Genomic DNA, 18,286 nt, shown 5'->3' with positions numbered 1-18,286 from the left:
AAGAGTCTAAAATATTACTTACAATAGAAGACATAGAAGATACACAGTAAACTACTTTACAGATATATCTAACTTGTTGTGAGGTAGAGGGCTAGCACATAAGTGAATAACAACATATGACATTTTCAAAAATGGACAAGTAGACCAATACACCACAGCCACACCAACAATTAGTCAAGCAAATAATCAATGTATGAATCAATATTGACAATTATCATGAGTTGCAGGCCTGACTCGCAATATAAAACCTTAGCACACACAATAACACGCCCATAGCACCAATATAAGTGAATGTAAGTCTTATTTATAGCTACATCAAGGTGAGCAGTATGAAGGTGCATGGAGCAAACAACTAGATCTTGACATCAGTTGACATGTCGACACCAAAACTACACAGTACAGTGTAATCCGTTTTTCTTTGTCACTATGACAACAGCTTCCTCCCATCATTGGCCAACCACACACGGTTGTTCTAAACAAATAAGCACAGCGACCTGAGCCATGACTGCCTCTCAAAAAGACAGGGCCGCTAAGGCACAGCAGAGGTGTCACCCAACCCATCTGGCGGACCACTGCGACTGTGGCAGGGAAAAAAACAATACTCGCGTTCCTGCTCCTGGTTATTAATAAAGGAGCTTACAACAGCCAAGTAACAAATTTAACAAACATGGCTGTATGACCAGTTTAAAGTGTTATATGGAGGCAGAGGAGTTGTGATTAAACCGCCCTGGTATAGCACAGTCAATTAACAGTCACAAAAAAATAAAGAAAAATAAGTGAGATTTGAAAAACTGCCATATGGACATGGAGTAAATGCATGACAACAATCTGACATTTAATATTTCTCACAAGTTTTTAGAGAGAGAGAAAAAAAAGAAGCTCAGACTCTGCTAACAAGCTGATATTTCTTAAAAAAGAGGCAAACATTATCTACATCACCTGATCACGGTGAGAGGAAAAACATATTTAAAAAGCCTTCCGTACATCTCACATGAATTTTTCACATGCCCAAACCTACACCTATCTCTCAAACTGGTGTTTTCTTGATGAGAAACCCTTTTTTTAAACAACAATTTCAAAGTACAGTTCCAGTTACATTCCTCCAAGACCAGGATAAATATAATTGGAGTTATGGAATAATTCCTTAGGCTACAGGAGGATTTCCTTTGGAGGCCGTCAGGGATCAATCTTAGGGCCCTTCAGTTTTCTTATGTACGTAAAGGAGACTGACTTAATGAAGCATGTATATTCTGTTTCCTTATTGTTTTGTCAGGTTACGATTATCAACAATTTTATCACATCAGAAGACTCATTTCTCTAGAAAATCTCTCTTTACTCTAATACTCCATTATTTTTCCCTACATGCTATACTTGCCTTGTCATATACAGTACTTCTACATTGTAATGTTCACTGTAAAATATGCTTACAACTAGTGATTATTTTAATTACTGATTAACATGACAGTCATTTTCTGCATTAACTGTTGTCTCGGTGGAAATGATTATATATATTATTCAATATTCATGTTTTTCTTCAGGCCAAGTTGACCTCTTCAGATGTCTTTTTCTGTATATGACCAACACACCAAAACCCAAAGATATTCAGTTAATTCTCATAGAAGACAGAGAGAACCATTATTGCAGATTAATTTAGCCTAATCGATTAAGTGACTAACTGTAGCAGGTCGACTTTAAACAAAGCTGTGAGTGAAAGGTGAGCCAGTTAAACCTTTGGCTTCTCTTACGAATTTCTACATTTTTCAGTAAACATTTAGGGATTTGACATTGTGTGTTGTTTTTACCTGTTTAAAAACCCACACACACACACACATATATATATAATGAATCATTTAGACCTTTACTGTTCCTGCACCAGTGGGTTATGGATCAATATTCCTTGATCTATATTGAGATTCACTGACCAGGAGGGTGTGACTTGGGGACATTGGTATTCTGCTCTGTTGCTGTTTGGTAAAGGCCAATTCTCTTCTCAAGAACTTACTATGGAAATCTTGGGCCAATGGGGGGGAAGAAACAGTTTGTTTTTAAAGTTGAGGAGGAGGTGGATGGCCAATAATTAGTTAAGATTAGATGCAATTACTAGACTGTATTGGCTCATGAGTTATACATATATTCAGCAAAACAGAGGCGGATTCTTTTAAGTGTTACATAAGCAGGTACAATGCCAAACTTTATGAACAACAAACATGTCTTCAATCTCTCACTATTAATATACAACCACAGAGAACACTGCTGTACTACTACTATGTGTAATGATACTAGCACGTATGGCCTTGAGTCTTCAAATCAAGCGAAAACACACCTGATGAGATGATGACATCCAGGTTGCAATACGTTAAAAGAATTTATCAAAAGAACGATCAACAATATGTTTCGGTGTTCTTCCAAACACTATGATCAGCAGTAAAAAGTGACAGGTGGTCACTCTGGCAAGAAGTCACATGATCAGCACATGAGCTGAGAAGTAAATGTCCCTGAAGTGTGTTTGCCAGAAGAGATGGTACCTTACGCTCATGCCCCTCCTCCAGCCTGAGTGTGGTGTTTGAACACCACATACTGTAACTCAAATACAAGGATGGATTCTTCCGACAGAAACATGGCCGTGCTATGGGATCACCTGTGTCCCCTATTGGGGCTAATTTGTATGGAAGAGGTTGGAAGGAAAGGCGGAGCTGCCCACACTGAACAGAGGAGGGGGCTTGAGAGACCACCTATCTCCAGCTTACAGTGCTGTGATAGAAACTACACCTCAGTGGTTTATGGATCAATGAGCTTGCTCCCCCTCATAAGGGGGAGGAGGGGCACTATCATTAGTAAGGACAATCAACCTGAAGATGGCTCTAAAACATGGTGATGGGCAGATGCTTTCTGGAATGAATAATTAGTTTAATAACTCAGGAAAAGAATCAGCAGATTAATAAAAAATGAAAAATATTCATTAGCTGCTCAATTAATTATTAAATCACCTAAAGGAATTACTGGTCCAAAACAGGTACAAGGTGGATTCCATATTGGACTTGCATACATATAACTCCATTGGGATGCCCATGTTGCCTTGAGTGTGCTGGATGTGTAAATAAGCAACTGCTTGGTAACACATTAGCCAAAACTACGTAATAATCAAGCAGTATGCCATGACAGTGTCTCTGTCTATTTTAGAGTCTGTCTAATTGCTTAATGCAGGCTTATCAACTCTGTAAGGACAAATTGGCAACTACAAATACGGTCAAAGTCCAAATTAAAGTTTGAGAAAGTCTCACTTCGGCATCACTTTGACAATTTGTTTTTCTTTTAGGGTGACTGCAAAAACCACACAACAGTCTGCTGGAGCAACAGCTGGTATCATGTCCCACACATTCTGCACCATCTGTCAGCTGTGTCATCCGGACAGAACAAGATGTAAGTGTGGATGATTCAAGGCATGTTCTGTCCACGCCTGTTCAGCAGGAAAGCACAGCAGAGAAGAATCTTGTTAATACAGCATTAATGGGAATAAAGATCAATTTTATCAGCGAAATTTCTGACCGTAGCTCCAGGGGGTAGCGTGTCTCGATAGCTCACTGTCTGTTAGAAAGCCATAAACTCTAACCTGGTAGCCATTTATTTATTTCTTTGAGCTGCTTCACTTTGACTTCACACCGTGGGTATGGACTGGGCCAGAGGCAGTGTTTGAACAGGGCACAATGCACTGTTTTGGACAACAGATGGATCAGCCTTGATATAGCTGACAAAACGAGAAAAGTGGAGGAGCCACTTTAGTCTGCAGTTTCATTTAGGAGCAAAAAATGTCAAAAACTCAGTAGCTTGATCTACTCAGATGTAGGTATTTGTTGGTTGTCTTAGCTTTCTATGACAGTAAACTGAATATGTTTGGGTTTTAGACTACTGGATCGACATAAGCAACATTAATATTTCAACTCAGGCTCCAGTGTGGGTCATTTTTCTTACATTTTTAAGCAGAACAATTAATAGATAATGGAAATACGCATTAGTTGCAGCCCATGTAGGAGAGAAACATATGCTTCAATCCAGTGAATCAAAACATAAATCCCACATTAGTCGCTCATGGATTTTGAGCAGTTTGACGTCAAAGGTATGGTTCTCCTCCGCATACAGTAACAAGTTTATATACAGTATTCTGATTCTTCAAATATTATCAAATTAAACATTAAATTATGGGTGCATTAATCTACAGATGCATTCATCGTAAATGGAGAGGGTCAAACATTGTGTCATGTCCAACAAGATATAATTCAGTGTATTGCATAATCACCTTTACGGGTAAAATGAACTGAGCGCATAAAGAATCTATATATAAACATGCATTAAATGTTAAACACCAGAGAGCTGCAGAATCAAAAATAAAGCCTTCTTCAGTAAGAGGCTGCAGAGGCTGAAGGATAAACTCACGAATACAGCGAAAACATAAGTATCTTACATGAAAAAACTGACAGTGCTGTTGTGACTGTTTGGGATAATTTGGAATAAATTACATTATACACAGGTGACAAAATCAGAAAAGGCACCAGTCAACAGAAGCTTCCTGCAGGATATTTCTAACAAAAATGGAGGCTTTTAGACAGTTTTGGTCTAAAAACATTATGAACCATGCACTGAATCGTGTTCATCTGTCTGCATCATGGAACCATAATGCAAAAGCAGTATTTTGAGGCAATAAAAAAAGAAGAAAGAAAGGATGTGTTCCCTAAAGACGCTGCTTCAGTGGTCATTTGTTATTGGTAGCATGTTAATTACATGATCACTTGGAAGGACCACGCTATTGAAATTATAATTTCCTCTCTGTTTCTTATGGTGTTGAGCAGGGCACAATTTATGAAGATGGTCTATGTAGTTATAGTGTAAGAGCCCCTGAAGCCTACTGTTCCTGCTCCTTTATGAGTCACTGTTATGCAGAGCTGGGCTTGTGTCTCAGGCAGAGGCAGGAAAAAAAAAAAAACATCAAATAATGCATCTTAGATACAGCAAAGAGCTGTCAGACCACTACGTTTCTGCAGGGTTTAAGGAGATGGAGGATAATTTAAGGAAAGACAGAAAAAACTTTTTCTACAACAGAAATTAAAATGATTCATGACTACTTCTATTTCAAACGCTGAATATATTTAATTATCCTCTTGAACTGTGCAAAATAAAAGGCATGAGGAGCCGTTTTAAGAGTTCCTGAAGCACATTTGTATTCTAGAGAAAATCCAGCACAAAACACTGTGTCCTGTGTTAAATTTACAGGCTATTCGGTAATCAAATAGAGGTCACTGCTGCCTCCCCAGCTACATTTTAGTAAAATTATCCCTATAATGGCCATCTTATTGGCTTTATCAGTGTCCACATGTTCAACCACATGCTCAACATGGAAATGAAGGTGGAGAGTGATTTCATAATTACAGGCAAAATGCAGATGAAAGTCCCAGCAGAGTGGCTTGGATGCATTGTGATTCATGAGCAAATTAAAGCAGCTGAGGTTAACGTAAAGTCATTGTCAGCCATTAGCGGTTGTAACTACCTAGAGACGATTAAAATATTAGCAAGAATACTAGTGTTTATCCATATACTGTGTGTGTGTGTGTGTGTGTGTGTGTATATATATATATATTTCATAGGTACTCTATATGACAGCAGACTGCTGGTGGGATGTGATTGCAGAGAAGCGTCAGAGTGATGCTGCCGTTGGTTGAAAGGAACGATGCAGCACCGGGACTATTCTTGGGGTGGAAAAACCTGCAGAGCAACAGACTGTACCTGCAGACAAATTTCTCAAGCAGAAGTAAATGGAGCTGATGTCAGTAAAGCTCTCATACCTCAACAGCTAAAGTTTCTGCGGTGAGCGCTAAAAGCACTCCTTTCTGCTCAGATGTTAATCTGATCGAGCCAATTATCTTGTCTAATTCTGCCCCAAAAGAGAAAATATTTTTGGCATGATGACAGATACCGAGGTCAATCAAAGTGTCAGGACAAAACCTCCACAGATTTTTCTCAAGATAATAGCTCTGTACAGCAACTTGAAAATTTTGGACATATATGTAATTGTTGTTGTGCTTTCATCACATCTTGTCAGTTCCCCCACAGTGGGGGAGCTGACAGTGACTGACAAACAGCAACAACTTTCCAAGAATACAAAAAAGGCTTTTTATACTTTGCAGCGACAGCAGAAATAAAAAATGTATTCCATGTCTCAGGATACTAGTCCGGGTCAATAAGTTACATGGTTGGAGAGGCACTTTACAAATCAGTAGGATGACTAAGAAGTATATATAAGTATATGCTGACATAACCCATTCATATCCATCAAAATCCATAGAAACTATGACCCTTCACTCACAGCTAAATCACCAATCATGGCAAGAGGACACAGACTTCTCATCATGCTTCAGTCAAAAGAATCCCAGTAGTGCGCTTCACCTGACTTTCCAAACAAGCAAGGTGTGACGTTAGGCCATGGGCTCAGCGGGTGGTGTCTTCTCCCTCCTGCTGCATTTCCATCCTCGGTCTAAGGATCTAGCCTCGGTGCCAAGGTGCAGCCCACCAACAGATAATGGAGAAGTCTAATAATGGACAGCTAGGATCGATACAGCGGCGCTTTACTGATGGCTCGGGGGTGGGGTGGGGGAGTCATGTGGAGCTGCTAACCTCTGCACCATCTTACAAAGACGATCCCCCTCTCCAATGGAGCCTTTATTGAGCCGCTTGCTTGTGCTGATTCTCTGATCAATGGAGGAAAGAAGGCGACAGACAAACATAATGGCCAGAGTAACCACTCTCCTTCATCCCAAGGTGTTCATCAAATTTTTATAAGGAAGACAGCAGAGGCTCGCTAAGGGCAAACTGTGGGCTCGTTTGTCTCTGCGCCTGCCTGCTTGCAATTAGCAGCATGCAGATCGGTTGAAGGGATGAATTAATTTACAGTTCGGTAGAGTGTTAGCAATTAACTGCCTTGTAATGTCCTCGGGCTGTTCTCAAGAAAAACGGCCACGTCAAAATAATGTAATAGGACAGACGTGCTAGGACACATATAGAAAAAATCATTTTACTTGCAAAGATGCATCAGGGCAATTACTGCTGCCCAACTATGATGCGAGTAATGGACTCATCATCAGGTTCACTTCAAGTTAATACAATGATTCTGACAAAATAAAAGGTTTGGATTCATATTCAACAAAACAATTTTCTAAGCAATTATTAAAAAAAAATAGGTCAATGGAGCACAGCAGAACCAAAGAATGAGCACAAAAGCTTATAAATATTCAGTATGGGTCAGACGCGGTTCAGCCCCAGTGTTGCGGTTAAGGTCAGGCTTTAGCTAAGCCTGGTGCGTGACAGGGTGCAGGGTCAAGTTGAGCCATGCTCTTTTCTCCAGCATGCAGACTGACAAGCGCCGTCATCCCTGTGCGAACACTGCAGAGCCTGGCTCTGTCGCCTGCCATAGAACAGCACTGGAGGAACCCAACCGGGAATTTGATTTTCCAGGTTTCAGCACAAGCAAATCCCATTCTATGTAAATGTTTTTTTCTTGACAGCAGACGCCTTGCTCTGACTACAAACTGCTGATAGATTATGACCACAAAAATTCCAATTTCCTCTGCTGAAGCAGACCCTGGTTCACGCTCAGAAGAAAGGAGAGGGAGGAGAAGGAGCTGCTGATAGACCGCGGTGTTAATGGCATGCTTCCAATGTGCTGTTTGTTTATTCTGTCTGACTTCTTGATCCGGCAGATTTTCAGAAGTGATAGGTCAAAGGAAAGACAACACAATCTCAAAAGGCCGCGCTACTCACATTGAATTTGATAATGTCGTATATCAAATAGCGGGGGACTGGTTGACCGTTCACCTTGTCGATGATCATCTCCTGTAGAGATAAAGACAAGAGCGGGATGAAGGGAGGGTGTGGAAAGAGACACACAGTTATTGAGATAAAGTTATACGATTGAGTGGAGAAGATGTACAAAATATATATGAGGGAAAGAGCTTAATCCTGGCAGTCTTGATGTCATGGGATGTAGAAAATGGTTCCTCTTTGAAAGTAGTTATGCAGGAGGGAAGCTAACAGAGGGACACTAGGGGGTGAGCGCTCTCAAGGGGATCTATGTTCTGAGAGAGAGTCGCCTGCGGGAAGAATAGCAAGGAATTGGGGAGGTGGGTGTGTGCGCGTGTGTGTGTGTGTGTGGTGGGGTCTGGAGGAGAGGGACAGGAAGCAGAAATAGCACTGCGCATCCATTATGTAAGACTCTCAAGTTGAGAGTCAGGTGCAGCAGTGGTGCAGGACACCCAACAGAGACATGATTAGTTTTCAAAGAAGTCTTACACAACCATGTGAGGTGAGAGTGCAGACGTCACCAACACCAAGTAGTTTGAGTGAAAGCTGGGTTGCAACTCTGATGCTTTACCTGAAATAAATTTGAGTAAAGCTCTACTTTTAGAGAACTATATTTATGCCCTTTCCCCCCATTAAATATTCAGACTCCTCTACTGCTGTATCTGACACTTAAAGGATCAGCTATTACACAAGGCTAGCTCGAAACCTGGCATGCAGCTGGACCATGTATGGTCAGCGGTAATGTCTACAACATAAATTCCTAGATATTAAATGTTCATTCGCAATTTTCTGTAGTCATCCCAGTTGTATTTGTTCTTCAAGTGTACAGAAGTAGCAAATCACATGCTATGGTTAGGCTACGTTTGAATCAAAAAATGTTATAAATGCAACTTCTACTCATATCTTAAAATCTTTCAGGGCTCCACACTAACTTTTTTCAAATTGAATTTGAAACCTGAAAGCTTTCATTTTGAAAGAATGTTAGTTTTACTGTTTTGAGTCTTTTAACTCAAGTGCTGTGCTTTTGTTTGCATGAAAGTTCCAAATAAACGAAGAAAATAATGAAATGTGACTAAGTGTGGTTCAGTATTGTTATTCTAAACCGTTTCTTAATTGAATTTACAGAACAATTTCTACACTGTGATGTATGCAGTTACCGTGATACAAAATTACATATACCATGATAGAACATTTGGGCCATATCGCACACCCCGACGTTTTACTACTCTACTGTACATAATTGCAGAACCATCATGGATCCCCGTTTGACCAGAGGAACAAATGTGGAGTGGAGTCATGGCTGATTCACAGAAATATGGGAAAATGATGATTTATTAACATGAATATTATTCAAGATTAACAGATTGGCTTCATCTAAACTCCAGAGTATCTGCTTGACTTGTCAGGTCACAAGCTTATTGTAAACATTGCAACATGGTTGACTACTTTGCCAGAACAACTGATTAATACACCATTTTTCACTTCATTTCCTTCACAATGAGGACTCAGACAGGACTTTCTCTCTACTGGGCCTGTGTGGACATTATAGTTAAGCCACTGCTGTTCCATCTGTGCTGAATGTTGGCAAGCTCCTTCCCCATTGAGCTTTCACTGGGATCTTTAACTTTTCACAACACATGCACACTATATCATTTGGACTATGTCTGTATAGTGTATGTCTATACACTATTTAATTTTTTAAACTGTACCAAGCATAATATTACTGTTTACAGTTTCTTTTTCTCTAAATTTGTTAAAAACCCACACAAATATTTTTCTTTACTTAAATATCTTACATCTATCATACCTGTTACTCACAGTAATGTCTTAACCCATAAATTTGAGAGGGAACTTCCAGGGAACACTGAAGAAATGAGTCACAATGCCATGCTTTACGGTAGGCTAATGTCCGTGACCGTAAGCAAATTTACAACAAATTAGATACAATTTATGATCCTAATCTCCTTGATTTTATTCCAAGACCTTTTTAAGGAGTCGTGGAAACCCTGCTAGCAGTAATTTGAAGAACTGGAGCTGATGGCACTTCTACATTGGCTTCACCAGCAGTGGTGGGTGCCATTTTGTCTTGTGTTGCAATTAACCATCATCAATGAAAAGAAATACTTAAAATGTGTATGCCTATTGGCTGACATTTTATCTCATATCTGACAGGAGAGCAGAGTAAAGATCAACATGTCAATGCCAGACTGGTAAAGGAGGACAAAGGAGGGTGGATGGGAGGCATGCACAGCACTTTAGGAGGGGCTGCATAGAATAAATGATGTCATACCATGGGCTTGCCATCATTATGCATCTTGTGTACTGAACCGTTGCACAGACAGACAGCGGCGGGTGAATATATTAGCGGGACCAAAGGAAACCGCCAGGAATTCAATCTACATTGTGCATTCATCTCATATTGGAAATCAAGTTGATGTAAAGCTCATTAAAAACTGTACCACAAAACAGCATGTAAAGACAAAGACCAGTGCCTTTGGGCTAAAGATGAAACATATCAGACAACACAGCTGGGCTTCTACGGGGCTCACGGTAAACAGCCAAACACAGCCTCTCTGAACTGAGAGCCAGAAGCATCAACAGATGAATAAACGCGTCAAAACAAACCTTGTAGCAATTTAAACACACATCCGCACCGCTCCTTCAAAGGAACACTAATATGCTGCAATTAGATGTCCTGTCTGGGTGAGGAAACTAAATTCGCCGCATCAATCAGCGACTGTTAAGCCAAGAGGAAGCTCAAACCTACTTTACATAAAATTGCTGGAGGGGAAAAAAAAAAAAAAAAAAGACCAGGAGCAAAACAAAAACAATCACAGGGAACTTATCTGTTATCTCCAGGACTGGAATACCAAACGCTGGCAGACATTCATAATCAGATCTCAGCTGACTACAAGAACATGCAGCAATTTCCTTATGTTTTCAGTTAGGAAGTGTGATAATGACTCGTGCATGTGCACCTGCTGCTGGAGAGAGAGCAGAGACCTTTGCGACCTAAGCGGCACAAACATGCCATTAAAAGACTGAGCCTTGTATTACAGGGTGAGGATAAGTCACCGACCCTCGCCACCCCGGGGAGTTCGCTGCTGAGCATTACAACACGACTCCGTGCGGAACAGAGAGGCAACAGTGACAGAAAAAGCGTGAAACATTTCATTAGCTATTTCTCCAGGACATGGATGATGGTTTTCCTGTCAGACGTCTGGGACAGGCTCTACCATCAGACTGAAACATGCTGTTCTCTCACCTAAGGTTTGGCAACTGATGTCAATTATCTGCAAGACTGCACAGTAGGGGCAGGATGGGAAATGTTACAAGGCGGGAGATGGATGGAGGGGGCATGTAATTCCAGTCAACAGAGAAACAGGTCACCTTATGTATTTTAAGGAAGCAACAAGAGAAGCTAGCATGGCACAACACATTACAGTCCAAAAGAAAGACACATATTAGGAAGAACAATAACTCACCCCATCCAATAGAGTGTTTGATAAGTGGACACGTGGGTCCTTTCGGAAAGGAAACTCTAGGTTCGCTATGTGGAAGATGGAGTTGTCTCTGTCGATCATGAAGACTTCATTTTTCCCGTTGATCAACATCATGTACCTGCAGGAGGAGAGGATGAACCATTATGCTGCTGTAATGACAAGGTGGCTATTTGTATTTGCGCTGGTGTTATAGAGACTGTGGCTGGACCGCTACGAGCGACCTTTACTAGCTAATCTGCTAGCATGTTTACAGACGACTGACCACTATTGATGGTGAGCTATTACAGTGCTGTTTTACAGACCACCCTGGTTAATGTTTGATGCTGATTTATGAGTTTTTAGTAAAAGCATTTTGTGTAATTTATTATTTATGCAAAATGTCTCCATTTCAATGACAGTAAGTTGTACTGTTTTCTTCAGGAGTATCATCAACCCTTATGATCCTTGTGACACTCAATACATTTTTCTGCTTTAATTTCATTCCAGGCAAACAATGCTGCCATAATTCCCTTTAATTAGTTTATTTGGAGGACTTAATATGGTAATCGCACTTTAAAACTGAATTGCTGTGAGCAAAGATAAACAACACACCCAGTCAGCACAACAAAACAACAAAGACCCTGTTCAATTCAAATAAAACAAAAGCTGAAGGTGTAAGAGCTTTTATCATGTCTCAGAAGAAAGATCAGCAAACAGACACCTGCTAATTACGACATATTACCTAAGCAGCCACTTTGCCTTTTTTCTAGCTGTGCTTTATGGGAACTATCTTTGAAAATGGAAAGCCTTTCAGTGTGATTCCTTGGCCAAAAAAAAAAAAAAAAAAAAAAACACCCATCACAACAAGCAACTTTTATTTCCATAACTGCATCAAGTGGATTTTTTAATATAAAAGACCAGTTTCTAAGGTTCACAAAAACTGTGAATAAAATGTTTCTAACTCTGAACTGCAAACAAATTCTCTTTTCTATTACCACTGTCCCGGGTTGCCTTGCAACACAAACAGCCTTTACTTGTAGGAGATTACTCTATCTTCAAAATGCATTCATCACCAGTGGTTAGGTGATTTGTTTGCATGAGCGCAAAGCTCAACTAATCCATGGCCAGCCTTTTCAGGTGAGATAAAGGCATGGCAAATCATTTCCAGTTTTCCACAAATTCAACCTTTGCAGGAACACATGTAATAATGAAACAATGTACTGAAAGGATTCTGTAGCGATCAACAGCAATTTAAAAAAGCTTTTGATTGAACAAATGTAATCCCTTTAAGTAGTTCTACAGTATATGCCAGCTTAACTCAAATTTAAATCTTTAAATTTCTTCTAAGATGCTCATTCCGGGGTCGTACCTTGCTCTTATTATTGGATTAGACTGTGTTACACTATTATTCTGTACATTTCTCTGTGTTGGCTTCAGTAAAAGTAAAATTAAGTACAACCAATAAAGAAACTCCAAAGACAGGATATTGCTGGAAAATTACTTTTTCCCTGAGTGCATTCGACTGGGAGATTCAAAAACTTGAGTGCCACGACTGTTAGGCTGTTAAAATAGCTGTCAAAATAGGCCATCTTACCAGCGTGGGTCACGATATGAGCATTTGGCTGGTTTTAATTTGACTCCACTCTTCCTCTACATTATTCTCACAGGTGGGCAAGGTTACTGGAGGATGAAGCACAGACATTACGACCCTTACACTTCACTTTTTTTACACTATTATCAGCCTTACACCTCCACCTCTATTCATCAGTGTGTGTTGGGGGGGGGTTCTTGAACAACACAGTGCAACCTTCAGCTGTAAACTCAAATATTCTACATTGAGGCATGAACTGCTCTCGAGGTATAAACTGTAAATATAAAAATGTGAACAGATCTCGTTCCACATGAGCTTATCTGTTATGTTATAAACGCCCCATCTGGACAGTAGCCAACCAATCATCTGAAACCAAATTATAATTTCAAGCATCACCCTCCTCTGGCCTGAGCTACTCAATCTAGAAAGATTACATGAGGCACATGATGTAATATTTCAGTCTGATTGGGGCCAAATTAAACTTTTATAGATGAATTTGTATGAGGTCAGTTCGTCTGTTAGCTCTTACATCGGTCTTAGAAAACTTGCCATTATATAAATGTGGGCCAAATGATTTCAAATTAAGCAAACAGGGACAAAATGAAACCTCCATGTAATCAATTTACTTGTCATTTTAACATCAAAATACATAATACATCACTACTGAATAATATCCAGACAAGCAAGAGTGCAAGCAAAGCGTTCACACCAAATGTTTACTGTTTGATCAACGGACCCGGCTGATCACTGAGCTGGCAGACATTGTAGGCAATTTCAAATGAGGGACGGCGAACAGACAAAATCCTTGATCCTCCCTTCTGTTGTTTCCCAAAGACGGGAAAAGAACAGAGAAAAGATGGGCCACACCCAAAAACACTGGCACCATTGTTGCCTTTGTGTTATCCTCCGGAATATTCTTCAACTGTTACAACACTGAGCATTCGCTGCTGAAAGATCTTTATCCAACTATTTTGTTAACACTGTAATTTACTGGGAAGCGCACATTTTTTTCTCACATCTAGAAATCACATGGACTTTCAAAACACTGATTTCCATATAGATGTATCTGGATATGATGACTGTCAGCATGTGCTGCTGTGATATTAGCATAGTCCCAGAACTGCAGGCCAATTAACACAGCAGCAGCATTTCTTACACTGGGATCGAGGTAGACAGGAATCTCTTCACTGACAGTATGGACAAGGAGAACAATTACAGGCTGCTCCAATGTACATATTAGCATGAGAGCGTTGTTTTCAGACCTTTAAACACACTCGCAGGCTTTGAGCTTGTTAGTGGCGACAGAGACTTCATGACTTTGAGCATAAGATGTTACAGCTAAAGCAGCAACAAAGAATTATTTCGATTATGAAATTAACTGCTTATTTTTTCAATGTATCAATTAAATGTTCGGTTCAGAATAATGAAAGTAAGCACACAATGACTGTTCATCACTTTACTGTAAATAAATAAATAAATAAAAGGCTATTTAGAAATGTACATTTTCAGCAATCTGGCGTCTTCATTACACATCTCTTATGAACCCATTTACACTTTGCAGGCTGCCTGCTGCCCTTTAACACGAAATACCAAGTGGGGTATAAAGCAGGATGAACTAATGTCTTAATGAGCAACTATAGTCCTGCTACGTTTGCAAAGGTTAAGTATCCTAATCAATGCAACTGAAAATGGAGACTAATTATCATGTAACTTCAACAGATTGGGGAATATACCATAAGGTAGGAAAATAGCCAGAAAGCGTACAAACTCTGAGATGACAGAGATGGACTTGAGATTAACGACTTCCCTGCTGACGAGATATGCATTTCTCATACCTGCTGTGACTCTCCGCCATTATCACAAAGGGATTAGATGTAATAAATTTGCCATCAATACCAGATGGTTCAAAGTGGGAAACTTGACAAGCTGCCAAGAATGAGTGTGTGCAGACTGGCTGACAAAAAATTCTGAAAGCAAAATTGTGCCTTTTTATTATTATTATAATTAATCTACTTAACATCTTTGTTTGTTCTATAAAATGGCAAAAAAAAATATATATATAAAAAAATATTGCCCTAAAAAGTCAAACTGTCAATTTCAAAGCTATCCAGTTTACAACAACACAGTAAAAATCCTCACACTGGAGAAGCTGGGACAAGAGGTATTTTGGTATTTTGTCTTTAAAAAGAATCAAATGATTAATCAATGATCTAAATACTTGCCATTTCAGTCTTGCAATCATTCTGTATTATAATCAGCTGCAATCAGCTGTAGTATAGTGCTACAGCAATGCCTATTTAACTTTACTGCGTAAAAAAGCAGCATGCTTTATAAATTAGCAACAGTAGGGTGAGCTGAGGGGCATAATAACAGGTTGAATCAAATCATGGTTGAGAATCAATAAAAACATCCGGAAAAAGTGCAATTTCAGTATTAGGCTGCAATTTGAACACTCCATAAATAAGAATTCATCACTTTTCTTCCTCTTGTTATTTTTCTTTAAAAGACCTTCTCCAATGAAAATAAAGTTTTTAACCTTGTTAACATGTACATATGGTGTTTTTGTTTTGCTTCATACGTCACAGACCTAAGGAACCAATCTCTCAGCTTGTGGGGAGAAGATTTTGTAGGCTAAGTTTCACTATTTTCAAAACGATGGCAGAGACATATTCTGTTTTCAGTTGCAAAGCTGCAAAAGGAGAAATGATGAGCCTTCATGCTGATCTAGACGGCAGCGAGGACTGATCAGTGCATACTAAATAAAGGCAAAGGGATGGAGTTACATCTGAGCCATTTTTAAGGCATGAAGAGATTTTTTTATGGAAAAACTTCTATGTGATTTTGATGAACAGAGATTAGTTTTTATCACTAGGAACTTCAAAGTTTCTGTGCAAGATGATGTGTGCTGTGAAACGGCAATATGGAAGCCAAAAAAGCGCGATAAAGTGCTGAGGCTGAGTGTGATGTAGAATTACTGTTGAATCCTGGAGGAATGAATGCTTCCAGTGGCTAACTTGACAGCACAATTTTTCAAAAATGGCAGTGAATCCGCAGTTATTGCTGTTGAAGTCGGGAGGAGATGAGAAGAGAAGAAAGCCATCAGCGTCACAAATAGCTCATGTCTTTGATAAATGCTCTCCTTTTTTAGTACCTCAAGGAATCAAAGCGTAGGTAGACGGCACTCCCTTTACAGTTAGTTGGCATTCATTTCAATGAGGGCTTTTGTTTAGGGGAGGGGAATGAGACGCTAGACATACTCGAATGCTTCTCAAACAGACGGGCCAAGGAAAGAGGTAACCATAACCCTCAATGTACTTATAGGAGGCTGGGAGAGAGCTCAGAGCGATGATTCTGACCCTCCCTCCCCCTCCAGTCATGACAGGAGAGAGCAACAAAAACATTGGCCTTGAGATATAAATCAGGGTCATCCAAAAGTCTTGTGGAAACTGCAAAGAAAAATCAGAAATGTGGGAGGAGAAGGAAAGAACGGTGAGTGGGCCAGATATAACTGCACTTATAACTGTGTTTTCGGGGTGGGAGTGGACACAATGAAAAGCATTACAAAGACGTAACAGGAAATGCTCGGATGGCTCAGTACAGGCAAATGATGATTCCCGCAGTTAGGGAGACCCGTTTGTGCAAAGGGGTATGTTTCATCTTAGAAAGGAACCAGTGTCTGAGGAGATCAAACAGATAGGCAAAGCGTCACAACAGAGAAGATCTGTCAACCAGAGAGGACACAACAGGTCTGCACTGAGCAGAAGTGGTTCCCCTGCTGTCTAATTGGCCAGTTAGCCATGGCTAACGCTGTCAAGTATGTTCAGAAGAAAGCAGAGGGAGACCATTAGTGCTGTGTAACTCCCAGTGGTCCTCTCGTTCGTCAGCTTCACCATCGTCATCCCCCCTTCTCTCTGTCTGAAGTTATGGTAACAGCAGACACCGAATTCTCCTTTTATGGTCTGTTGGAAAATATTCAATCTAATGTGCTCCTTTATTCACGAGTGTTCGTCGCTCCCCGCCTGCTCTCTCCTTTCCGCTCCTGTCCTCTGATGGGTGCTGTGAGCCTCAGATTTTAGCATCATCCCTGGGGCCCTTCCCCCGAGCACTTTATCCCTAATGAGGCTCAGGCGGCCATTGTGTGGGCTTCGCCATTCTAGTCCGGCGGCCTGACCAAGGGCAGCTGAGCTCCAAGGGAGGTTTTAGACCAGATCCAGCAGCTTTGCACATCGTTAGTGGCGTGTCAGTGTGCAGGACTTAAACCCAAGGAAGGCCATGCTGATTTCTCATTTAGACAACAGAGTCAAAACAGATGTATCCATCCTCCAGTGTTGAGGAGTACTTGCTGCACATGGCACAAGTCAAATGCAGAAAGCAATATGGTTAACTATAGAGGAATTTAAACATTTATGAAGAAAATCATCTCAGTTCACATTAGATAGACTCGAACGAGAAAGCTGCACTGGCTAGATTCCATTTTCTTTGGTCTTAGCAAGGACAGATCACAATGGGGATCTCGGCCCATTTACCCAAAGGCAACAGTGGTGGTTAGCCCAGCAGGGACTGTCTCAGCCACTGCATGAGATACGGCCTTCGAACGCTTCCCATTGCGAAACCAACCTGTCTTCATCCTTTACATTTTTTTTTCTTGCAAAACCGAAACACATCATTTGAAAGCCGTTGTTTTGGCAAATGCACTTGTGGCTTACTTCTCTGGCTCCAATAAGAAGCCGCTTCCCCTGGTTTTACAATAAAAAGATAAGAAATGCAGAGAAGTACAAACTCTCTCCTGAACAGCAGTTTAATATGTGCTCAACAAAGCTCAACCCACCCACATTATAACTTTTACAACACACATCGCAGTGGTTTGTTTGATATAAAGCATTACAGAGCAGGTGTAATGGTAAACATAAATGTGCAGTAATGCAGTTTACAAATTCCCTGTGACACAATTTCAATCTTTGTGAGCTGAAATTTGTCTCGTTTTCATTCTTATTGCCATTTAGAGCCACTGATGCACAAAGTCGCAATAAGCAGAATTAAGTTTTAGTAACATTATTAACCTGAGAAAAAGGCAGAGTTTTGCTGATGGTGTACACACACGCCACTAAGCAGGGTTCTAGACAATATAGATTAACTCAATAAACGACAGACACTGTGAAACATGAAATAATACTCTGAAAATAAACAGAACAGCTACGTTAAAACCTCTTTAATTTAAAAGATCTAATCTGGAACATGAAAGAAAACACTGGATTATTGATCCCTCATTTTAAAGAAGTGACTGAAGTTGTAGTTGGGGATAGGAGTAGAAAATTAAGAAAGTCAAAGTCTTTCTCAGGTCCAGCTTCTCTAATAAAGTCCAAGTTGA

At 40.2% G+C, this 18,286-nt stretch overlaps 1 protein-coding gene across 1 annotated transcript in view; it reads right to left on the bottom strand.

The window, feature by feature from the left end:
* The window catches only part of rngtt (RNA guanylyltransferase and 5'-phosphatase), an 84,841-nt gene that overhangs the window by 48,911 nt on the left and 17,644 nt on the right, over positions 1–18,286 (bottom strand). Inside the window, exons 9-10 of the mRNA XM_041958539.1 lie at positions 11,331–11,466; positions 7,807–7,878 (exon numbers count right to left, since the gene is read on the bottom strand). Of these exons, the coding sequence (XP_041814473.1) occupies positions 7,807–7,878; positions 11,331–11,466 (208 nt within the window). The remainder of the gene's footprint in view (positions 1–7,806; positions 7,879–11,330; positions 11,467–18,286) is intronic.

This window comes from Chelmon rostratus, chromosome 18 (genome assembly GCF_017976325.1).
Source record: "Chelmon rostratus isolate fCheRos1 chromosome 18, fCheRos1.pri, whole genome shotgun sequence".
NCBI lineage: Eukaryota > Metazoa > Chordata > Actinopteri > Chaetodontiformes > Chaetodontidae > Chelmon > Chelmon rostratus.
The sequence above is the reverse complement of the archived record's forward strand: the minus strand, read 5'-3'. Positions and strand labels throughout refer to the sequence as shown.